At 41.6% G+C, this 26,293-nt stretch overlaps 1 protein-coding gene across 4 annotated transcripts in view; it reads left to right on the forward strand.

The window, feature by feature from the left end:
* Nucleotides 1-18,481, forward strand: part of ARHGAP6 (Rho GTPase activating protein 6) — a 482,928-nt gene extending 464,447 nt beyond the window's left edge. For all 4 annotated transcript variants that reach the window (XM_054007865.1, XM_054007871.1, XM_054007885.1 and 1 more), the window contains exons 11-13: nt 13,945-14,207; nt 15,538-15,618; nt 16,351-18,481. In XM_054007865.1, coding sequence (XP_053863840.1) covers nt 13,945-14,207; nt 15,538-15,618; nt 16,351-17,078 — 1,072 coding nt within the window. In that variant the 3' untranslated portion in view covers nt 17,079-18,481. The remainder of the gene's footprint in view (nt 1-13,944; nt 14,208-15,537; nt 15,619-16,350) is intronic.
* The last annotated feature ends 7,812 nt before the right edge of the window (nt 18,482-26,293 follow it).

A 26,293-nucleotide genomic window follows, 5' to 3' on the forward strand; every position in this document is an offset into this window, starting at 1 on the left:
ACTTAACTATTTATAAGAAAGGTTTGTGTACTGCTGCAGAGAACATACCATTAGGTGTACATAAATATATTCAGTGCACTATAACCTAGTAACCCACTGGTACATGTCTTGTGTTTGTTGTGGTCTTGTGCTTTTGGTAACACAACACATATATTACACTATCATTGACATATACCCTGCAGTGCCTTAACAGAATCATGGCTAGCAGCTTGGACAGTCTGTTGCCCTCTTCCTATCATACACCTTCATAAGCTTCCAAAGTAGACACGACATTGCTAACACTGTGATTGCTATAGTAGAAAGTGTATTGACAATGGATGGACAGATCTAACAGTGTGTTTAAAGAAAGGCATGAAGAGGAAGAAAAAAAAACCTGCCAATCGCCAGAGCAAATATGGTACACAAAATATTCATATTCTTCTCTGTTAAATACATGATCTATGCCTGCCTATACCCATGTGCCTGGATGCTATAACTGTATACATTTGGAATATTGAGACTGCTCTCTCTCTTATAGAATTCCTTCTAGCCCTAGTTGGTCCCAGGACATCAGACCTTAAAATCATAACATTGTTATTTATGGCAAAGCTATTTAAGATAATTTTTTTAGGAGTTTCCTAGATTGAAAACTATTTGGGACAGGGTGGACTGTATCTTGTGGATGTGGAAAGTGGATGTGGAATGTACCTAGCACATTGTGGTTGCTTCCAGAATAAATAGTAAGTTTCTAAAATCCACCAGCAATGATTTTTCAGTGGTGTCGTACGGTCACATCATTTCAAATGTATGCCAATAAAAACCTTTATGTTAGACCTCACCATCTATGGTATATAGAGATGTATGGTTGTGTTTCACGTATGGATACATGTTCTGATTTATCATAGACTTAAATCACAAAACGTTGTGCATGTGAAGGTTTATTCTTAAATCCTTCACTGAATACTCTCAAAGCTTATTGATCTTTCCTTGTGCATCCTTATTTTTCAGCCAACATGCACACATGCAGGGGACAGTGGCTATCTTGTGCAAATCACAAGTTCCTCCTCCCACCCCTCAAGGAAAGGTTTTCAGTGACATTAGGAGCTAATAGGTGCAGCACTATCTGTTTGTTGTACTTTAGAATATTAAAATGTCCCTGAGAATAGAAATATGTGTTGTCATTTTTCTTTTACCTGGCTACCAACTGATTTATGAAAGATGCACTTTTCTTTGCTATTTATGTTGATGCAAGTATGTTTTCAGCTGTGATTTGAAACTTTTGGGGAAGAATTTGGCTAGGAGATCAGAAGGAATATTGGCTCAGTGTTAATGCAAGGGATGTGATGTTTTTAAGAGATGGGTATGTTGCAGAAAATAATTTACATTTAAAGACGTGGGAGCATTTTTTTGGCCACATATATCTTGGTTATTTTTCCTGTGAGAAGAAGGAGGCAGTAGAGAACAAGGGAGATGTCTACATCAATTTAATCAAAATGAGCCTCCAAAATATAACCAGATTCCTTAATGGATTTTGCTGACCATGTACTTGAGTATGGATTTCAGTTTGGACCCATGGGATGGAAAACTTTACATATTCCTCAATAATTAAATAGACAAGCTCCATCCGCAAAGAAATTAATTGTTCTCACACACTATGCTATGAAATCAACTTCAACATTTTATTCTCATGCAAATTATCCTGAGGCTACTACAACTGGTGCATGCACTGGACCAGCCTTCCACATCTATGCTTTTAAGGCCACTGAAATATTTCTTGACTCTGTTTTAGCCATAACATAGCAATCTCTTTGTTTTCCTCCTCAAAGGCAGACAAAACGGAGTTTGCCTCATTTTCCACTTCTCTTAAGAGTTGAGTATCTTGTATGAAACATCAGGGAAAGGTAACAGTGTTGGGCATTGAGAAGTGCTAATTGCTATTAACATTGCACTAATTACCACATCGGATGTTGTGGATAATTTCCCTGACATTTTTATACTTTGCATTAATGACGATGAAGCTTTGGAGTCTCCAGCTGCAAAGTGAACCAAATCTAAATTACCTCTGCATAAAAATAGTTCCTTAAGACCATTTATGGTTTACCATGTTTAAGTAGTCTTCACAGAGTAAAAATATTTGAAAATGATAGATTTTTTTGTTTGAAGTTCTCTTTAGATAATGGTTTTTAATAGGACTATCCATTAATCACAGCTAACTTACGCGATTAATTCAAAAAATTAATCGTGATTGAAAAAATTAATCGCGTGAATCACTGTTTTAATCGCATTGTTAAACAATAGAATATCAATTGAAACTTATTAAATATTTTTGGATGTTTTTCTACATTTTCAAATATATTGATGTCAATTACAACACAGAATACAAAGTGTAGACTGCTCACTCTATATTACTATTTTTTATTACAAATATTTGCAGAGGAAAAATTATAAACAAAAGAAACAGTATTTTTCAGTTCACCTCATACAAGTACTGTAGTGCAATCTCTTTATCATGAAAGTGCAACTTACAAATGTAGATTTTTTTTTGTTACATAACTGCACTCAAAAACAAAACAATGCACAAATTTGGAGCCTACAAGTTCACGGAGTCCTATTTCTCGTTCAGCCAATTGCTAAGACAAACAAGTTTGTTTACATTTACGGAAGAGAATGCTACCCACTTCATTTTACGTCACCAGAAAGTGAGAATAGGCATTTGCATAGCACATTTGTAGCTGGCATTGCAAACTATTTTCGTGCTAGATATGCTAAATATTCGTATGCCCCTTCATGCTTCGGCCACCATTCTGATGACTCTCGTTAAAAAAAAAAGTGTTAGAATCATAGAATCATAGAATATCAGGGTTGGAAGGGACCTCAAGAGGTCATCTAGTCCAACCCCCTGCTCAAAGCAGGACCAATTCCCAACTAAATCATCCCAGCCAGGGCTTTGTCAAGCCGGGCCTTAAAAACCTCCAAGGAAGGAGACTCCACCACCTCCCTAGGTAATGCATTCCAGTGTTTCACCACCCTCCTAGTGAAATAGTTTTTCCTAATATCCAACCTGGACCTCCCACACTGCAACTTGAGACCATTGCTCCTTGTTCTGTCATCTGCCACCACTGAGAACAGCCGAGCTCCATCCTCTTTGGAACCCCCCTTTAGGTAGTTGAAGGCTGCTATCAAATCCCCCCTCATTCTTCTCTTCTGGAGACTAAACAATCCCAGTTCCCTCAGCCTCTCCTCATAAGTCATGTGCTCCAGACCCCTAATCATTTTTGTTGCCCTCCGTTGGACTCTTTCCAATTTTTCCACATCCTTCTTGTAGTGTGGGGCCCAAAACTGGACACAGTATTCCAGATGAGGCCTCACCAATGTCGAATAAAGGGGAACGATCACATTCCTCGATCTGCTGGCAATGCCCCTACTTAAACAGCCCAAAATGCCGTTAGCCTTCTTGGCAACAAGAGCACACTGTTGACTCATATCCAGCTTCTCGTCCACTGTGACCCCTAGGTCCTTTTCTGCAGAACTGCTACCTAGCCATTCGGTCCCTAGTCTGTAGCGGTGCATGGGATTCTTCCGTCCTAAGTGCAGGACTCTGCACTTGTCCTTGTTGAACCTCATCAGATTTTTTTGGCCCAATCCTCTATTTGTCTAGGTCCCTCTGTATCCGATCCCTACCCTCTAGTGTATCTACCACGTGTTAATTAAATTTGTGACTGAACTCCTTGGGGGAGAATTGTATGTCTCTGGCTCTATTTTACCCACATTCTGCCATATATTTAATGTTATAGTAGTCTCGGATGATGACTCAGCACATGTTGTTCATTTTAAGAACACTTTCGCTGCAGATTTGACAAAACACAAAGAAGGTACCAATGTGAGATTTCTAAAGATAGCTACAGCACTCAAACCAAGCTTTAAGAATCTGAAGTGCCTTCCAAAATCTGAGAGGGATGAGGTGGGGAGCATGCTTTCAGAAGTCTTAAAAGAGCAACACTCCAATGTGGAAACTACAGAACCCGAACCACCAAAATAGAAAATCATCCTTCTGCTGGTGGCATCTGACTCAGATGATGAAAATGAACAGGCATCGGTCTGCACTGCTTTGGATTGTTATCGAGCAGAACCCATCAGCCTGGATGCATGTCCTCTGGAATGGTGATTGAAGCATGAAGTGACTTATGAATCTTTAGTGCACCTGACATATATATATATATATCTTGCGACGCTGGCTACAACCGTGCCATGAGAACACCTGTTCTCACTTTCAGGTGACATTGTGAACAAGAAGTGGGCAGCATTATCTCCTGCAAATGTAAACAAACTTGTTTGTCTGAATGATTGGCTGAACAAGAAATAGGATTGAGTGGACTTGTAGGTGCTAAAATTTTACCTTGTTTTATTTTTGAATGCAGTTATTTTTTTGTACATAATTCTACATTTGTAAGTTCAACTTTCATGATAAAGAAATTGCATTACAGTACTTGTATTAGGTGAACTGAAAAGTATTATTTCTTTTGTTTTTTACAGTGCAAATATTTGTAATAAAAATAAATGTAAAGTGAGCACTGTACATTTTGTATTCTGTATTGTATTTGAAATCAATATATTTGAAAATGTAGAAAACATCCAAAAATATTTAAATGGTATTCTATTATTGTTTAACAGTACGATGAATCGCGATTAATTTTTTTAATCGCTTGACAGCCCTAGTTTTTAATCAATACTAATCTGTGACATAGAGGTGAAAGGTTGCATGTTAAGTCGTACAATCCCTCTCCAACTGGAATTGGAATATAGATTTCCCTATAATACTTAGAGATTGTATTCTCTATTTTATTCTATATAGGTTTTCATACTGCACTCATCACTGTAATATCTGAGTGCCTTTAAGTAGTGCATTAAGCCATGTGACTACACATCTGTCGCCTGATGTTTGTTCTGTCATCCTCTCCCCAAAGAAAGAGGCATGTGCAGTGGAGTGTCTTGTTTTCGTAGTGTGTATCTTTATATCTGTTGCTATGTGTTTATGTTAGAAAAGACAAGGTCAAAGAACTGTGCCTTGCATTTGCAGCAGAAGATGGTGAGGTTTGTGATGATTCTTAGTTCTTTGGGGAGTTCATTCCAGTCTCAGATGCTGCTACACCATTGCACTGTATAAGAGTTGCCTCTTGCAAGAGAGAATGATGATTATTCTTTTTTTGGAAGCCTTAAAATATTGAGAGAGAGAGAGACTCCTTGCTCAGACCAGCATGCTGTCTAGATTTTTATGTTTTTATGGCCCTTGATTCCAGTGGGAAGATAGGAATGAATCCTGAGTAGAAGATTCATTATTATTATTATTAGTAGTAGTAGTAGTAGTTATAATGCAGCCATCCTAGCAGTATCTGGGTGACATTACATCAATTTAGAAGGACATCAGTTCCCTCAAGGAAATGAACAAGGCTCCTTAATGGCATTTCATGTTTGCCCTGGAATCTGAAATGGTATTTTTGAACTAGTCTCTAATAGATAAGCTTAGTGAATTTTCAAAGCTTGGGATCTGATGCCAGTAGTGTCATTGTTTTAGCACATCTTCTACTTTGTGCTTTATGGCATGGTTTGTTATGATTCATTTTTCTTATTCTTTCCTTCACCTAATTCATAACGTGTAGAGGATATTTTTACAGGGATTCCCATTACCCATCCTCCTTTAATGATACAGATTCTTCTTACTATTTCTTTAATACCCCATAATCTGCCTTTCTTTCTATATAGTGTACCTATATCATACTTACTTTGCATGTTTTTCTTTAAAAGGCTTTCTCAGAATGAAGCAAAGAAAAGAAAAATCTGTTTGAAACATCAGGCATGAAAGCATATAATCGTTTAATTACTTATCGTATGTGACAATGTGTTTTTCCTATTAATTTAACTTTAAGAACTGTAATATATCCAGGATTGCAATGTTGGAGAGAAGCTAATACACCAGGGACCATTAAAATTTTGCTAATTACCACAGACAGTAGTTAAATTCATCAAAGTATTTTATAGTTTCTTCTTCGACTGATGGTCCCTATTGTATGCCACTGAGGGTTTGCGCATGAACACCATGTATCTGGAGCCGGAGATTTTTAAAGTACTAGCGTCTGTTCGTCCGCGCATGCGCTCTTGGCTTGCCTCATGGTTTCATCCGAGATGATAAAGGGCAGGGCAGACCGACCGCATCTCCAGTTCCTTCTCACCACTGTATGGTCTAGGTTGGAACTATTAGTGTCCTCTTGCATGTGATGCACTTTAAAAATATACAATTGTACAGTTAGTTTTAACGTTTTTACTGTTTTTATTGGTTTTATGGTAGGTTTTAGTAGTTTGCTATTTTAGGATTAGGATGGGGGGTTCCTTTTCGGGGAGTTTTGTTCCCTATGAACACCCCCCCTTTTACCCTCTGTACCCATGTGTGGATATTGGATTGTGCCGAAAACCCCAAGCTCTAAAATCTGTGCCTCCTGCCCGTGTTCCTTCTCGGTCAGAGATGAACATCAACCCTGCTTCTACTGCTTGGGAGAAGCCCACATTTCATCCTGGTGTAGTATCTGCCAGTCCTTCCCCAGCCATACCCGAGAAGGCTGGGCTCTCCATCTCCGGAAGCACCTAATGGAAGTCACCAGGAGATCTCATTCAGACCCTGGCTGGGTAACCCACCGTACATCAGTTTGAGGCTGCCAGGAGTGCGCCTTAAACTACGGTAAACAAGGTCGCACCAACAGTACCACCGCTATGGACCCAATGCTGGGGCCTAGTCAGGCGGTAAGGAAGCATGCATGTAGCATGGCAGTAAATCTTCCCCTAAGCCTACGAAAGGAGAGAGTCCTTCCACGAGTTCCAGTCATGGGGACGGAGTGCACCCTAAAGCTCACAAACACGAAAAGAAGCCACATAAATTGACAGATCCACTGGCACTGAGTGTAGACCTGCACACACAGTCAACATTGGCATCTGTCATAGCTAGAAAGTCATCTGCTCCTGGGAAGACCATTGCTCCTGTTCCGGTTCCAGGGACTGAAAAAGTGCCCTTGACTCCGGGAAAGTTGGCAGGAAGCACCAGAGCCCCAGGAAGCATTTGCCCTGGGAGAGCCAAGGTCCCCATGTCTTCTGGAGCCTCTACTTCCAGGGAAACATTATCTCCAGGACAAGACATGCTACATCTGAGGCACTCCTCACCCCCCGGCTTTGGCAATGTACATGCTTCCGCTGGCTCCAATGGTACTGCTGATGGAACTGGTCTCGAAGTTACAGCTTCGGTGGACTCGGATGAGAGTCAGTGATTATCGCCACCATTCCCACCATTACAAGTACCAACAGAGGCCTTCTACATTGTGGTAGTATCCTTCACTCCAGCCGCCATGGAGCCACTAGTTTCCTGCACCATGGGACCCTCCTCAGCACCCTCCAGATTCGTAATGCTGGCCCTATGGGGGATACTGGCCCTAATACTCTCCTTTGGAACCCATCCGTTCCATCGGGGAGGCTTTGCCTATTTTACCATCTTGGGTGCCTTCAAGTAGACGTTCAGGTCCTGTAATGAAAGCTGAGCCACCCAGTCCAATAGTACCACCGGAACAGGAAAGATTCCTGTTGTCCTGACTTGACGTAGCAGTGGCTTCGAGTCCCCACCATCTCCTGCTGACTGCTGCCAATTCCAGGATCTCCTGTGTAGAATGGCTGGAGAGATTCACACTCCCCTGGAGGAGCTCAGCATAAGCTGCTGGATATACTTCACTCATCGATGCCAGGCAGAGTAGTTCTACCAATCAGCGATGCCATCTTTGAGCCAGCTTGCATGATTTAGCATACACTGGTGATATGTATGCCTACCCCAAAGGGGGCAAAAAAAAGATACTGTGTACCTGGCCAGGGGTCTGAGTTTCTGTTCTCACACCCCCTCCAATTCATTTGTGGTCCAGGCAGCGACAGAATGGGCTAGGCAACAGCATCCATGCTCTGCCCCATCTGACCGGAAGGGCAAGCAACTGGACCTTTTAGGCCACAAAGTCTTCTCTTCAGCCAGCCTTCAATTCAGGATTTCGAATTATCTGGCATTACGTGTCAAATATGATTTCCTGAACTACAGCAAATTGGAGGACTTTGCTGAGAAACTCCCACAAGAGAACCGAGCCTGTTTCTAGGCAATAATTGAGGAGGAGAAGCTGGTAGTGAGGACCTCGCTTCAGTCAGCGGTAGATGTGGCAGATAACTCATCATGCTCAATGGCCATGGGCATTGTCATGAGGAGGGAGTGGTGGCTCACAAAATACCATTGAAGACTTCCCTTGTGATGAATCCCATCTTTTCAACCAGAAAACGGACAATTCCCTCCACAGCCTCAAGGATTTGAGAGCTACCCTCCATTCCTTGGGTATTTACGCACCAGCACCAAAATATAAGTTCCACTGCTGATATTCCGCACAGCGTTACAGTACCTCCCAGTTTTTCCATCAATGGCCTTACAAATCACCAAGGAAGAGTCAGAAGACTCAAAGATCTCGTCCTCCAGGACCACCCTCGCAATCTTCCTCCTTCCAGATACAACCCCCATAGAAGAGATATTTCTGAGGAACCCTAGAGACCCGTCAACCACCTTGCCTGCTACCATACCACCACCCCACCTCCTTCGGGGATGGGCTAGCACTCTTTTTTACCAGCTTGGAGTGCAATAACAATGGACAAGCAGGTGCTAAATGTCATCCATTGTGGCTATACGATTGAGTTCATTATGCTGCCTCATCCACAACCCCTTCCCCAATCCGTCCTCAAGGACAACTCTCACAACAGCATCCTCACCCTGGAGGTGGACTCCATATTACAAAGAGGGGCAATAGCGTGGGTTCCTCCGGACTATCAAGGGGAGGTTCTATTCAACTTACTTCCTGATACCCAAAAAAGAAGGGCAGTGGAGACCAATCCAGGATCTCCATCATCTCAATTGCTTCATCCGCAAACCCAAGTTTCGTATAGTCACCTTAGCAGCCATCATCCCGTCATTAGAAGAAAGCATGTGGTTTACGGCTTTCGATATGCAGGACACTTATTTTCATATAGACATCCATCTGGCCCACAGACAGTTCCTGAGGTTCATGGTAGTCCATCAGCACTTTCAATACAGGGTCCAGCATCAACATTGAAAAATCAACTTTGGACCCCAGACACTCCCTAGACTTCATCAGAATTGCAAGACATCCTCTCAAGCAGCAGGAAAGAGTCCACTAGGTGTTCCTACCATGCCAAGTGGAACTGCTTCGCCTTCTGGGCCCAACAGAAAGTCCTTTCCCCAGAAGAAGTGGAGATTCCCCTTCTTTTGGATTAACTCCTGTCCTTAAAGGCATCGGGTCTCACCCTGAAGTCTCTCAAGGTCCACCTAGCATCTATTAGCACCTTCCACCCCACCATGGGAGGACACTCTGTATTTACACACCTATTGACTGCTTGGTTTTGGAAAGGCCCCATCAGAACCTTCCCACCCATACAACCTATCACCTCTCAAGTGGGATCTTAACCTAGTTCTGTTCATACTAATGAAACCACCCTTTGAGCCACTGGCTTTGTGTTCTATGTCCCTCCTTTCCACGAAAGTCACCATCCTTGTGGCTATCATTTCAGCGAGAAGAGTAGGTGAACTTGGTGCCATGCCGGCGGACCCTCCTTTCATTACTTTCCATAAGGATAAAGTTTCCCTGTGCCTGCATCCCCAGTTTCTGTCAAAGGTTGTATTCCAGTTTCATCTGAACCAACCCATCCACTTACCTGCTTTCTTTCTGAAGACTCACACCTCAGAAGAGGAATGACGACTTCACTCCCTCGAAGTCCATCGGGCCTTGGCCTTCTACCTGCAGAGAACAAGACCGATCAGGAAATCTTCTAAATTGTCTATTGCAATAGCTGAGAGTATTAAGTGGCAGACAGTCTCTACACAGAGAATCTCCAAGTGAATTTTGGGGTGTATTACACTCTATCAGTTGTTGGGATTGCCTCCCTCCCCGGGTGAGGGCCCATTCCATGAGAGCCCAGCCTTTGACCCCAGCCACCCGCCACGATGTGTGGTCCCTATCTGTATTCCACTTCCTGCCCCCCTTCCCCTCTGCTGTGGATCTCTTTGATTCACGGTGGAGAAGGAACTGGAGATGTGGGGTCAGTCCGCCCCACCCTTTATCACATCAGACAAAACCAGGAGGCAAGAAAAGGATGCATGCACGGACCAACAGACACTACTTGTGTGAAAATCTCCGGTTCCAGATGCATGGTGTGCATGTGTAAACCCTCAGTGGAATACACATAGGGACCACACATCTCAAAGAACCTGCAGTTACAGGTAAATAACCTCCTCATTTCCCAATCTAAGTATAGAGAGTGCCACAACTACCTAAGTGAAAGTAAATACTGGAGTGCAGTAAACATACACTTACTAATGGAATCATTTTAGGTGAAACAGATCTGGAAGTTTTGTTTTTAAGAAAATGCAGTAGTTTGCTATATGTTTATAGCATAGTATTTTACAAATCATATTTTTAAACTGTTTTAAATAAATCACTGGAAGCTGAAAATTAAATTTCCCCAAAGTGTTCTGCATTCTCTATTTGTCCATACCTTGGTTTAGTGTAGAGTTGTTCTGGCCTGCAATCATTTTCTATTAATTTTGAAAAATAATCCTTTAAGAACTAATTTGGAAAGTAGTAGCACATGTAAATAATGACGTAATGTAAATAACAGATACTATAGAAGGGATTTTTTTAAAAAGTGAAAATATGGACCTTTCCAAACATGACAGTTTCCATTTAAGTAAGTCTTTATCAGGGACTCTATCAAGAAGGGATAGAATATAACAAAGATCATTCAAGGTAAGACATTATATGACTCTTACATATAATTAAAGTTATGTTCTCACATCATTTGCTTTCTTTTCTCCCTCACTGTTTCTTGTGTTACCTTGCCATAGCTAACTGGATGTATAACCCCTCTTTTCCCATATCTTACTTTAATTAGACCCCAATCCAGCAAACATTTACATATGTGCATAGTCCCACTGGCTTTAGGAATAATACTTGCATGCTTCATGTTAAGCATAAGTATTTCGGAATCGGGGCCTTAGATCGCTTACAATACATTTTATACTTCCATCTATCTCAGTGATTCTCAAACTTTTTTACTGGTGACCCCTTTCACATAGCAAGCCTCTGAGTGCAACCCCCCCCCCCGCATCAATTAAAAATGCTTTAAAATATATTTAACCCCATTATAAATGCTGGAGGCAAAGAGGGGTTTGGGGTGGAGGCTGACAGCTTGCGACCCTCCATGTAAGAATTTTGTGACTCCCTGAGGGGTTCCGACCCCCAGTTTGAGAACCCCTTATCTATCTGGAAGCAGGAAGAAAAAGACTGTCAATGATAGGAAGTACAGCCAAGCTCTTCCCCATTTCCCTCAGGCTTTTTTGATTCTTCTTCTGAAATTTAGACAATGCTTAATCCTCTACTACTTCTCTAATTCTATTTCTCACCTCCACCCCCAAAGGTTTCTCAGAATTGAAAAAGAAAGAAGTAGACATGAGGAAGGAAGGAAGAAAAGTTTAAAGAGAGAAAAAAGAAAAATATTTGGCATCCATTGATGTTGTAGGCTCCATTTACTCCAGATCCCATAATTCCTTAGTACATCTGCAACAAGTGTTTTCCTAGAAACTGTCAGTGGCAAGGTTTACAGATCTTTTGGTGAACCCTGCCTAAGTAGTGCTAAGATAACTCTACCAAGCCAAATGGCAGCCCTGTTGGCTGGGTATGAGTTAATTCCCAGTTAGAGTTCAGAATCAACTCAGGGAAGTATTTCTAGATGCAGCTGAATTTATTTAAGCTCAGCACTGTCTGGATGCTTCCATAGTGAGAAAGGCAGGGAGTGTGAATAAAACATAAGTTACTCTGTTTAGTGTATCTATTTTGTGTTTTAGAGTTTAGTGCTTGTAAAGCTGCATGAAAAGAATCCAGCCTGAAATTTTACTAAGTCTGTATCACTTTGGTAGATCAGGTCCCCTGAAATAAACCCAGAACCTGGGAGAGGTTCATTTGTGGGTTAATCCACAGTCTCAAATGGTCTGGCAGTCTTTCCATTCTAAAAGCGTGTTGTGTATTTTCTTTGTTTTCCTTCTTCAGTTTGTCGTTTGTCATTTGTCTGGAAAGAGGATCGTTGTTTCATTGGAAACAATGTGCTCCTAATGCTTACTATTCAGTTGAAGCCAAGGTCCTCTCTTTGGACTTGACCCTGTTAGGTGCTCAACATTTTCAACAAACTCAGCACCACAGAAGATTGAGCTGATGTTGCATCATGTTTAATTATAGGGAAGATCTCCATATATTCTATTATATCGTATCTCATAGAACTGGAAGGGACCTTGAAAGGTCATCGAGTCCAGCCCCCTGCCTTCACTAGCAGGACCAAGTACTGATTTTTGCCCCAGATCCCTAAGTGGCCCCCTCAAGGATTGAACTCACAACCTTGGGTTTAGCAGGCCAATGCTCAAACCACTGAGCTATAAGATGAATATGATGTCACAAAGACTTTGATCTCTGGTGGAAAATAAGTAGCACTGACAGATGAGCTTCTACTTTTTGTAGGTACTGGCTAGCCTGCCCAAAACTAAAGGCGTTCCCCGTCAACCCAGAGGGGGTGGTGGGGGGGGAGGAACCACAAACCCCAACCACAGCTGAGTTTGAAGGACAAAAAATAAGAAAATAGGGACAGGAGTGAAGGTCATATGGCCAAAACAAGGGATCCAGACAGGAGCACCAAGCCGAGAACCCTAGACAGCAAGATGAGCTTCTAAAGAACAAAGATCTAGTTTTCAGGTAAATGTAACTGGTAATAAAAATTAGGAAAGAGAACTACAAAAAATAGGGTATGTAGGCAAAATTGTATACAGGATCATCTTGGAGTTTTCTATGAGGCTTCTGTGGCTGTCCCCTGTGTACATTAGGATGAACAGATGTCCCGATTTTATAGGGCCAGTCCCAATATTCAGGGCTTTGTCTTATGTAGGCGCCTGTTGCCCCTCAGCCCCTGACCCGATTTTTCACACTTGCTATCTGGTCACCCTCGTGTACATCGAAACCCTGATTTTCTAAATTACTCTCAAAGTCTCTTATTCAAAATTCATTTTGAGGTAAGGATTGCCACTTGGTAAATATTTGCGTGGTACCTAGTCCATTGGGTAACTGATATTGATTGGGACCCACAGATGCTACTACAGCACAGATAATAAATCATAACACTGAAAACCTTCATAAAATTGGGGTTCCAGTGTCCCCAAAATGTTTGCAAATTTGGTGTTTATCTGAGAGCCTGGGCTGTGCTTTTTTACCTTTTTCTCAAAATTAAATTACAAGATGTATCATTATGATATAAAGATAAAATGATGAAAGAAGCTTTAAAAATGATCAGAAGAGCTAGCTGTCATGTGTGTTTCTGTGTAGGTTATTTTTCTCTTAATTTGTTTAGAATGGAATCCTTTTCATACCATGAGAGAGATCATCCAAGACATAGCTCTTTGTTTCTCTAAGAGTGATAGGGAGTGGGGGATTGTGACGTATTGCCTAATATCGAACAGATCAGTCACCCTCAAAATTCACTGTCACTACAGGCAAAATGGTCAAGGTAACATAAGGAATCTATTCAGCGTGTTTCTTTTCCAGTGGTGAGCTGTATGTTTTTTTGGTTTTGTTTTAAATTGCAAAATCCATTGAAGTTTATTGGCCTCTGCTGGCCATTTTGTGGCAGTTTTAATCCCCTAAATTTGTGGAAAAGTCTCCTCCATATTGCTTGTAAAAGTGTTTTCATTTCAGCAGCTATGACCACGTCCTTTCTTTATGTTGTCAAAATGCAGCTTTCTCTAATGGACTCAGAATATTGTACCTTAACAACTGTTTGTTTATCAAATTCTGTCAGAAGCCCTGAGATGCTGCGATCAGAAGGTTCATACTCTATGGGAGGGAGACATTCTTCCACGGATTCCAACAAAGCCTCAAGCGGAGATGTCTCCCCTTATGACAACAACTCACCGGTACTGTCTGAACGGTCACTGATGGCAATGCAAGAAGATGTTGCACTCAGTTCAGATAAGCTATACAAGGTACCTGAACAGTACATGTTGGTTGGCCATTTGCAATCTAAATCAAGAGAGAATTCATCTGGATCATGGGCTGGGAAAGGTAAAGTAGGACCTGCACATGTTTATTTTTCTCACTGAATGCTGTCTGTTTTACATGCCGTTTATAAGGACATGTTGTGTGTTGTTTCTCCCCCTTGTGGCAGAATCGCTTCCTCCTCTTCAGACCTACTTATCCAGCAGTGTGATTTCCCTCGCTGTACTTGAGCAGTGATAAAAATTGGATCCATATAGGATCCTGTGGATCCCTCCCCACCACATAATGGAGGATTCACTATTTGTTGACCTTTAAGATGTGTGAGAGCATGGCGCTTGTGCAGCTAGACTGGTAAAGAGTGCTATGCTTCAAGAGTAATATAATGGAGCAATAGATTACTTTTATAATGAACAGCTGGCATCTTCCCTTCCAAGTTGGGCCATAAGGCTCTGCTCCTCAACCCATGTTGTGAGCTCTGCTGGCTGCCCCCATACCATTGTGCTGCATTTGTGCTCATTAGATGTAGCATTTCCCAAACTCTTGAAAGCTGAAGCCACCATTTAGGAAAGTAAAACCCATCACACATCGCTCTTCAATCCTGCCATGCTAGCAGAACAACGTGCGGAACCTTGCACTGCCATTGTCCTTCCCATCTTCCCAGGGGCGTTCCCCACACTTGGTTCCAGTGCAGGCCTTGTCTTACTGCTTGTTTCTGTAACCAGATGGTGCCCCGAGCTGTAACGATTAAATACTTTCAAGTTATAAATTCCATTTGATTGATTATTTCTGTGAAGGACTACAGCTCATGCTCCAATAGTGGTATGCTGCCAGCACTCCAGAACACTCTTCACATCAAAATTGCTGAGTACTTAATGGGTAAACTGAGGAAATATAGCGATATGGGGAATTATTTTCAAAGGCCTATAGACACCTAAAAATGTGGACAGGTGGCCAGATGAATTTTCAAAACGCACCTAAACAGGTTAGATGCCCAGCTCCCATTGAAATCAATGGGAGTTTGATGCCCCTAATTCATTTAGGCACTTTTTAAAAATCCCACTAGGCATCTATCTGCATCTTTAGGCCTCCTCAACTCCTGGCTGCTGAGAGGGCTTTGTCACACACTTAAGGAAGGCCCCAATCCTACAGTGAGCTCCATGCAAGCTCATGGGTCTTCTCCATAATGAACTCATTGCAAGATTTGAGCCTAAATGATTAAGAACAAGATTTGGCTCTTCATCTCTGGTGTACAGGAAATCCAGCTTATCAGTATGTTTGCTCTTTTATCTTGTGCTGCTGGATAAAGTTATACCTTTAATTTATTTATTGTTCCATTCATGTGTTTCTATTCAGTGCTTATAAGGGATCATTTCATGTTCCTTTACTTCTTCTGTAGATGTTCCAGAGGATCATTTCAATATCTGGGGCACCTGGCATTCAACACTGAAACGTGGCTCCAAAGATCCAGGAATGACAGGTATGACATTTCTTTGATACTTTTTAGGCCCCAGTCTGAGAAAGGCTTAAGCACGTTCATATGCCCTATGAACTGAAGCCAATAGGACTACTCATGGTACATAAAATTAAACATGTGCATGCATGTTTATAAGATCAACGGCCTTCATTTGTTTGCTTTTAAATGGTGAATCTTCATTCTAGACACATCTTTAGGGGGTTTTAAACAATTCCTCTGCTTCCCATTTTGTTTTTTTACTTTACTATTTTATGAATATATCCGGTAAAGAGAGGCACCACACTTACCCAAATATGGCAGCATTTAAAAATGAGCCAGAAGATAAGGTCATAGAAATTCATCTCCTTTAAAGCAGAACAATAGACTTGAAAGGCAGTGTATGCTAGGGGTTTAAGAACAGCCCTTGGAGGTAGGGGACCTGAATTCTAATCCTGACTCCACTACTAACACCTTGTATATCATGGGCAAATCACTTAACTCTCTGTCCTCAGTTTTTCTTCCATCTGCACCTACTTACCTCACAGGAATGTTGTATAATTATTGCTTTTAAAGCACTTTGAAGTTATATGGCATTATGTCAGTGCTAAGTATTAAAGTCACCAGCTTTATATAACAGGTACAGTTCAGTAATAAAGGTCCAACACCGACCTTGCCAATATAATGCAACAAGTCAGTGGTAACCTGTAAAATGTCAGTGTGTCATATTGATGTTCTCTGTCTTATTCTGGTCCTCAGGGTCCTATGGAAACATTTATGAAAGCAGTTCACTGCGACCTGGACGGTGCTCTCTTTCCCAAGGGAACCTATCATTGAATTGGCCTCGGTGGCAGGGTAGTGCCACAGAATTGGACAATGGAAAGCAAATAATCCCAAGGAGTCAGACTACTGCTGCCATTCCTGAATGTAGGCCGCATCCCCCAGTGTCTCGTGTTTGCAGTACTTCGCAAATTGAAGGTGGCAGGAGGAATTCAGACCAGTCCAATTCAAGGTCTGAGCAGCATTTGACTTTAAGTAGCGCAGAGGACCTTACAGAGCATGACTCAAATGTGGGTTGTTTGCCAAGAACAGCTAAACCTTCGTACCTGAGACAAGAAGATATAAGTAGAAAGGAGAGGCCACCACCCCCTTATCCTGGCCCAAAAAAACAAACTTCTGCATTGTCCCAGCGACCAACTGTCTCTTCAACAGTGCACTCATTGTGGAGACTTCAAAGACCAGAAAAAAGTTCAGGGACCATAGCAGCAGGAGGACCAGCAGCTGAATCAACTGACCAATCCACCTCCAGTCAGCAGAGGCAGGCCTCACAGAATAAAGTGGGTAACACCTATTCTACTCCAGCCAATAATCAGAACAATAAAAATGTATCAGAGCCAGACTGGCATGATTGGCAAAAAGAGCGGTGGCAAATTTGGGAGCTTTTATCAGCTGATAACCCAGATGCCCTCCCTGAAACCCTTGTATGATCAGACTCTTACAGAGAACTGCCCTCCAAGCCTACGCTTCTCTTGAATAGGGAAAGAATAGTGACATTAGAAAACTTTTTGTTTTATACCAAGTAAATTTCATTTTTTAAAAACTTTGTTCACTTTAAATCTTTAATAGCACTGTCAAGCAGTCCATTTACAAATACAGTATGTTCCTGTTTCATAGCAAGCTTTTAAGAGAGAAAAATGAGATGAACATTTCAGTCTAACAACTTTGTATGCATAAACTGTGTGTAAGATAAAACTATTGCTTTGGTGTTGCTAAGGTGTATTTATATGTCTGCAGTTTTGATGATTGTATAGTCTGGGTTATGTATGATAATCATATATTATGTGTTCGTATACAAATGACAATCAATCAGGACTGCCTTTTTTTAAAAAAAAATCACTGCACTTACTTATGTTACCATAATATGCGTTGGAATTCTATAGAAAGTGCACAAGCTGGTTTCTGTGCTTTTAAACAATTTGTTAACGGGGGAAATGTCTTTCTGTTCACTGCCTATAAAAAACACTAAAATAGAATGAAACATGAAAAGCCATATATTTTATAAGGGTAGTAGTAAGCTAGGGGGAAAATTATTTACCAAATATTTTTTCTTATAAATATAAGTTTGTGAACAAAATTAAAATTTGATACAATGTTATAAAAGATTTTTTTTTTTTTTAGATTCTGTTAGGAAACAGTTCAGCTAATCAATCAAGAGTAAAGTTGTGCCTAAATCAAACAGATTTAGTGCAAAAATTTACCCTCCCATTCTAGATCAACTACAATCTTATATATACAGTATATAATAGATAATATATATTTATAGGTGTATGATTTTATATATTGTTTTAAAACAATGAACTGGAATCCAAATTTAAAAAAATAAAACTAAATAAGGCATGTAATAGAAAGAAATATGGCTTTTCCTTTTAAACAACAAAAATCAAAGCAATCGAAATAAGCATTTACATGTATTTTCATAAAGGAGTCACATGCAGTGTTTTAGAAATGAATATGACATTTGGAGAAGTTCACAGCTTTTTGTATAAATATTGTGCCAAAATTTGGGGAAATGTTTTTTTTTCCCCCTTCAATATATGTTACATTGTTAAATGTTGCTGTTACACAAGTTCTGGTGTTATTAAACTGCAAAAATGTTTATGACCAGCAGGTGGCAATGTACTTCAGTATTTTAAGAGGATTTTTTTTTCACATAAGGGAAAATGTATCATATAAAAAGATTTTTATAAAACATGCTAGTCTTAATTTTAATGAAGCTGAAAACTTATTCAATGATGTTGTCTTGAAGTTCTATCTTGTGCCATAATGATGGAATAAAAAGCTAAGCAAAAGCATTGCAGTATTTTTTGCTGTTTTTGTAATAATGGTTGTAATAAAACCCCACAAATGTCAGTGATTTTTATTATTATTATTGGGTAAAAATTTCAAAAGCACCTAAGTTACTTAGGAGCATTTTCAAAAGTGACTTAATCTCACTGAAAATCAATGGGACTTGGTTCCTACATGCCTATGGGTGTGCCTACACAGCCAGTAGACACTTTGGCTGGCCCATGCTGGTGGACTCAGGCTCACAGGGCCTGGGCTGTGGGACTGTTTCATTGCTGTGTCGACTTCTGGACTCAGGCTGGAGCCTGAGCTCTAGGATCCTGTGAAGTGAGAACATCCTAGGGTTTGGGCTTCCAAGTCCGGATGTCTATACAGCTATGAAACAGCCCTGCAGCCCAAGCTCTGCAAGCCCAAGTTGGCCAGCATGGACCAGCCATGGGTTTTTCTTTGTTGTGTAGATATACCTTTAGGCTTCTAAGTCGGACATGTAACTCTGGCTTAACTCAGTGTAACTAAACAGATTTATGCAAGGTTTAAGCTGGTTCAAGTACACCTATATATGAGGTTTATAAGATTATAACAAGATCAATTTTAAAAGATTTAATTAAAGCAGTGCAACTTTTCTAATGTTGATGAGGTCTAACTATGGTTTTTAAGTACTAACTTTAGGCACCCAAGTTTGAAAGCTTTGGGCCACTAATATAAAGGGAGGGTTCACTCCTGGTCCCAGTCAAGTCAATGGGAAAACATCCATTGTCTTCATTGGGTCTTGACTTGGGCTTTTTCTTACACACGTACGTAAAACTAAGCAACCAATCAAAGCACACCCTGTGATGCTGAAATTGCAAAAGATAACCATGATTTTTTTTTATTTTGTTCTAGAATCTTCTGTTCCAGCAGATGCTCAACTAGTGTCTATATGGCACAAAAACATGAATGTGTGAGGGAGCAAAGCAGACAGTGTGTCTGTAATATTCACTTCTGAGTCAGTAGTTTGAGTCCAGCCCAGATCATTAGCAACTCAAAGTTATCATCTGATGGATGGGTTGGTGCTCTTTGAGAAAAGGGTTGATAGTTGGTGAACACACCCAGAAAAGCCACGTTCATCTTTAGCAATGAACTGTCTTCTCTCTTGTAAAGGAGCATCTGTCTTGATCAGGGTTAAGACATGTAGGTAGTGTGGGGCTATCCCCATGGTTGATCCTAATAATACCTAGCTCTTGTATAGCACTTTTTATTAGTAGTTTTCAAAGTGCCTGCCTTTACTCAGGTGCATATTCCCAATGAAATGAATAGAAATACCTACCAGAGTAAAGGTGAGTAAGATTTGATCCATTGGAGATACCTAAAAGACTGCAGTCCCTGATGCTGTCAGGTGGGCTGTCTCCTTTCATGAACACTACATTTAAATTAAAAATCTGAGTTTCCAGTAACTAGGCCTTCTGAAACAACAGCAATCTATCGAACTGCATTGCAACTGTGAGCGGGTGGTCATAGAGACAGATTCCTGCTCAGAGACTGTGTGCAATTATAGGACACGTGTTTGTTGTTAAATGTGAACTGTGAGCAGAAGTGAACCAAAAATAATAGAAAAGAGAATGAAATATAAAAAGAGACAACATATGGTGCATAGACACAATAGGAAAATGGCTTCAACCAGCCAATTCAAGAATTCTAGATAGCCCCAAAGCCACCCCACACTTAACTTGAGTCAGATGTATTCTATAGATGAAAACTCAGCACAGGTCCAATAATAGCATAATCTATCCTGTGAGAGGGACTTGTGTTATAGAAATCCAGTCCTCCATTTTGAATCCCTTTCCAAATACAGAAGCAGATACATTTAAACAATTTTTCAGAGAAAGATGTTCAGTGGTTATTCTATCACATAAAAATATTTTTTCTTTTGCATCTTGTGTGTGTGTGTGTGTGAGAGAGAGAGAGAGAGAGAGAGAATATATATTTTTACACACACACACAAAGCCTGTGTATGTTTGGAATTGATGCAAATTGATGGCAACACAAACCAAATCTGGAAGACGGCCTTGGTTTCATGTAGTTCAATACTCAGTTGCATGGCAGAAAATAAATATAGAACAAATTTTGTTGACTTAAAGTACCACACTTGCCCAAGATCACCTCATTTCTGTGTACTAACTGCAGCTGGATGGGGCAGAATAAAATGAACAGAGACCAGTTTAGAGCTGTAACAGGTTGTGCTGGCTTCTTTAAAGGCAGACCTATATCCAACAGTATCATGTTCCCACACGATGTATTCTGGTGTTTTAGTTCCCAGGGATGGTTGGGAGCTGTAGGCCTCACAGACATGCTTGCTGGGAAAAGGGCAGGGCTAGAAAGAAGTCCTTTCCCCTCAGACCAAGAGGGATCAGGAAAAGAGAAAGATCTGCTTTGAGTCTTTGGAAGGGGACTAGGAAAGGGGTAAAAGTGAATAGGTTTCTCTAGCTAAAGTGTTTAGAAAAAGAACCTGCAGGAGGAACTTCAGAAAAAAGCCAGACAAAGGTCCTGTGAAGACACCTAAAAAAGGACAAGAGCTGGTTGAGGTGCCCTGAGAAAGAAGTGTTTGTAGCCGGAAGTATTTGGAGGTAGTAGGGGGAGTTGGTAGTCCAACTTGACACCTGCTTCAGTGTTGAGGGCCAGATGCTGGAACTTTGGAAGGCACAAGCTCCTTTTATTCTCCGATGGAACAGGATGGTGTTGCTGTTGTACTTTGAAGGGAGAAGATTTTGAGATTGTCAGGGATGGGGGTGAAAACCAGGGAAAGAGACTGGGTAAAGAGTATGGACTTTAATTACCCCAGAAAGGGGTGGAGATTTTCAGTTCAGCTGCAGGCCTAAGCTACCAAACCAAAAGGAAAATCTGAGGCACAGCTACCTTCACGTGATGGACAGATAAGGTACTACTAAATCATATCAACAACTTTAAAATAAGTGGTCAGACTGTGTGGCCATAGGGCTATAAAGCGTAAGTGCCTACAGCAGCTAGTAAAATTACCATTAAAACACTGCTTAATTATTTAATTTAATTAACATTAAAACACTGTTGCCTTGTTCCAATGTTAGGAAAAAAAAATAAACTAGAGAGACTCAGTTTTTATCAACCTGATTTAACACAATCAAAGTGCAGATTCTACCCCATGGAAGTCTATTGTTCAGGGCGTCTGTGGATTGTAGCAAAATTTAGAATAATTTTAACTATCTAACCAATTCTTATGTGTCAACATTAATAGCTAAAATATACAATGCCTATCAAAGGTGGTGGGAGGGATCAATAACAAGAGGTGAATGAGTCTGGGGCATAGAGGTTTCCTGGGTCCAGAACCAGCAAAGTCCAATGGAGAAGCGGATATGGTTGCTGCCATTTTAGCCTGAAATTAGTAAAAAAATCTCATTTTTCCCGTACTGACTCAGACTCTATCTCTTAGTCTCTTGTATCTTTCCCAATAGGAAGTCAATGTCGTAGCTGAGTCACTGTGTTGGCTTTTCCTTAGATCCTTTGATAAAACTACTGCATCAATATCTACCAATTCTTTTTTCTTAATGCTTTAGATTTCTTTCATGTTTTCTTTCTAGGCGCTGAGCTTTCTTAAACCCATACTATACCCTCCTGTGACAAAGTCTGCAGGATGAGGACAGAGGGTCACCTCAAAGTATTTCCTCTGAATGTTCCTCTTGGAAGCAGCAGAAGGCTGCAGAAGGGGCATGGGACTTGACCCCAAAGGCATGTGAGGAGAACTCTGCTCCCAGGACCTCTGAAGGGCAACCTGCTCTTCACAATCCCCTATAGCTTTTTCCCACACTGATGCATGGTTCTGTTTAGATCTTGCATATAGTTGTGCAGTATGAAACAGGGAAGGGATTCTCCACAGGCTAATACTGCTTGGAGAAGCACTAATTCTTTTGTTGGTTTCCAATATATTCTGGTCCTGGAGGGGGGATAAACTGTAGAATACAGCTGCTTTCTGATTCTTCCCAGCTAGATATAGTCTCATCTAATCTGTAGACTGAACCCATGGATGTGGGGTATGGACATTCTTGTGAGCTGAGGGGAGCCTATCATGGAGCCACAGCTCCCTGCCTTTGATAATGGTTGAGGGAAGCCAAATTTGTCACCCTGGGTGCTTAATGTTAGAAACCCAGCTTCTATTGAGATCAGTAGAGGCTGCAGGTGCTCAGCATGTTTTGAACATTGTGATATTTATTTAGGTGCCTAAGGCTAGCAGTGGGCATCTAATTTTAGGCACCTGAGTTTGTGAAGACAGGCCAAAATTTCTGATTTCCTTCTTTTCAGAGCTGCTTATTGTGTGATTGGTAGTTTGTTGTTGTCCTCTGGAAAATGTACCAGTATGTGTGATTCTAGTCTCTCTCCCACTGTGCTCCTTCGTCTCCATGATGTAGCTGTTGGCCCACTTTCCTGGCAGTAGAGAAAACTAGGCCTATGTAAGAGATCACAAAAAAGCTGCAGGAAGCCTTTCCTGTAATGGGAGCTAAAGAATAACTGAATTAAAGACTAACTTTATTTCCATTTAATGCCTTAACTCTCATCTTTTTGTGCAATATAGAAGCGCAGTGAATGATTCCTTATCACATTAAATATTCTTCGAGTGCTTGTTGATGTTGATTCCATTCTAGGTGTGTGTGCGCCCACGTGCATGGCCGTCGGAGATTTTTGCTTTAGCGGTATCCGTAGGACCGGCTGTGGCGCCCCCTTGAATGCCGTGCCCATCTGCTGGTATATCAGGCACCACCAAACCTATTCCCTCACAGTTCCTTGTTACCGCCCATGGTGGTCAGTTGGAGCACCTTTTCTTGCTTGACAAGGACTAGCGAGTTTTCTCCTTTGGACTTTGTGCCTTAAGGCATTGTATATAGTTATTCTTAGTAGTTAGTAGTTAATAGATTAGCTGTTAATTATTAAGGTCCCAGCTGGGCCTTTGCCCCCAGCAGGGCATGCCCTGGTCTCCGGGTTTCATGCTCTGTACAGACTGTATCAGGCCTATGCCTGTTAGTGACCCTCATGACAGTTTTCTCAAGTACTTGGGCGAAGCACACGTCAAAGACAAGTGCCATCTGTAAGCACTTTCGGGCCCCTCATGCAAAAAGAGTGGGATATTCGGCTCCGGACTCTCCTTATGGAGTCCGTCCTCTGTCCCCTGTCTGAGCCTTCTCGGCATGAGTCACCGAGCACCTTAACTTAGCAGAGATGAGCAGTGGAGACTCCATCAAAAGAGGTAAAGGGGAAATAATTTTGGATTGGAAAACACTTGTTCATGCAGAAAATAAATGTGTGCAATGGTCTTCCAAGTGGGGTTACTGATGCAAAAACACTTTGTTCACTGCAGGACAAAATCATATGATGTCTTTGGGGAAATCAGGCATTGAATGGGGAAGAGTCACTTGGCTTTTCTCCTCATTTTCTTCCTGACACTCTAAAAGGGTGAGATGATGAACCAAGTCTGCTTTACACCCAAAGACTACTTCATAGCCAGTAATAAATAGCCAGGCAAGGCATTATTCAGGCAGCCAGGTTCCACAGCTGGCAAAAGTATACCCTCATATTGTAGCTGTTGACTCAGTTTTCTGACAGTAGGGAAAACTGGGACTGTTCAAGAGCTCAGAGGAAAGCTGTAAGTAGGCTTTCTTGTAATCTTTGTAAAGACTACGACTATGTCTACACTGCAATTAGACACCCACTGTTGGCCCTTGCCAGCTGGCTTGTCCTCACTAAGGGTCATTAAATTGCAGTGTAGATGTTCTGGCTCGGGCTGCAACCTGATCTCTGGCACCCTCCCACTTCACAGGGTCCTAGAGCCTGGGCACCTACCTGAGCCTGAATGTCTACACTGCAATTAAACAGCCCCTTAGCCCATGAGCCCAAGTCAACTGGCACTGGCCACCTGCAGGTTTTTAATTGCAGTGTAGACGTACCCAATGGGTCCTGACTCCAATGCTATCAGCAACTTAGCAGGCTGTAAAGAGCGCAGTAAGGTTAAAAACAGAACAGAGCTATGAAATACTGGGCCTGATCCTTCTAGGACTTTCTATGGATAAATAACACTTTATAAGAGCCTACTGTTGTTATCACTACAAAGCGGGTAGTAGTAGCAAATTAGTCCTGTCTGGTAGTTCACAGGATCATGTGCAAAAGCAACACATTTCACTTCAACCTTTGACAAAACATATAAATTATTAGGAAATTACCAAAACAAAACAAACCCACCAAAAAACCCACCCACCTTCTTTAGTCCTCTGTCTTACCCAGGTTCTTACACTGCGCCCATTACCATAGTATAAAAAATCTAACTTGAATAGTAGTGGAATTCTATAAATACAAGGGCTATGATCACACTGGAGTGAAAGCATAAGTGAAAATGCAGACAGCAGCTGCAATGTGGTTATAAATGCACTGGATGAAACTTTGAGGTAGATGCAGCTCATGTTCATAATATGGTGTCAAAATAAGGACTGTAGAGGAGGACTTAGGGTATGGTAGCTAGAAGAATGCTATTTCAGTACAGGAAGATAATAGATGATTTACACTTTTCATTCTTTGTCCAACAACCCAGATCCCCAAAGGTATATAGGCCCCTACCTTTGGGGATCTGGGCCAAAGTACTTTACAAACACTAATGAATAAAGTCTCACAATGGCCTTGTGAGGTAGAAGAAATGTGATCTCCATTTTACTAAGGGCCAACTTGGGCCCAGTGGTGTTGAGGCCCTACGTTTTCCTAGGGTTACCATATTTCAGCAAGCAGAAAAAAGGACAGGAGGAGCCCCGCCCTAGCCCCGCCCCTGTCCTGCCCCCCAAACTCCCGACACCCCCCCCTCCCTGTCTCTTGACTGCTCCTTCCAGAACCTCCCTGCCCCTTCTCCGACCCCCTGGCCCCCTTACCCTGCCGCTCAGACCTGCGTGCTGGGGAGGAGGAGCAGGGGGAGGAGATCCAGACTGCCGGTGTGAACTGCCGGCTGGTGATCTGCGAATGCAGGGGGTGGGGGGAGTGCTCTCAGCTGCAGGGGAGAGCAGGGGGAAGCGGAGGAGGGGCTCTCTCTGGCTGTTGGAGCCCCATGTAAGTGGCACCATCCGGCCAGCTGCCCTGTCAGCCGCACGCGCTCTGCATGGGTGGGGGCGGGGGGGAATCCGGACATTTACAAATTCCTCCCGGACGCTATTTTTAACTCTAAAAGCCAGACATGTCCAGGGGAATCCGGACGAATGGTAACCCTAGTTTTCCAGAAGTGTTCACTCATTAGGGGTGATTTCACTTCTGGGTGTTCAACTCGGGCTACCTAAGGTCACATTTTTTAAAAGGTATTTTAGTGGCTAAAGATGCAGATAAGCACCTCGTGAGACTTTCAAAAGCACTTCCCGCAAGGCACCTTATCGGCATCTTTAGTCATCTAAATATCTTTAAACCCTGGCCCTTGTGCCTGATTTTCAAAGATGTTGACCACACATCTTTGTTGAGCACTAATGACTCCCCCAACCGCAAGCACTAATAAGGAAGCAATAACGATTTCCAGAGTAATTACTCATTGTCTTGATGGTAACTGGGTAGGGAGAAAGTGTTAAAATGATCATATGTGTGCTCGCTTTAATGTAGTCCTTTAGGGAAAATATGGTATGATTTCTACCCTGGTTTGAATTGAATTTGACTAGATAAAGCAGTGGAAATGATGCAAAACTTGCTCAGATACCTGATATGACAACTGGAAGTCTATGATCTTTGCTTTTGCATAATGAAAGTAACAGTTGGAATACTTCGAGGTGAGTAACCTGAGAATCATAGGTCTGACTACTGTAAATTAGCTTCACATTCCCAGATGTTGTCACTCCCCAGC

The sequence above is a fragment of the Malaclemys terrapin genome, chromosome 1 (assembly GCF_027887155.1).
Source record: "Malaclemys terrapin pileata isolate rMalTer1 chromosome 1, rMalTer1.hap1, whole genome shotgun sequence".
Taxonomy (NCBI): domain Eukaryota; kingdom Metazoa; phylum Chordata; order Testudines; family Emydidae; genus Malaclemys; species Malaclemys terrapin.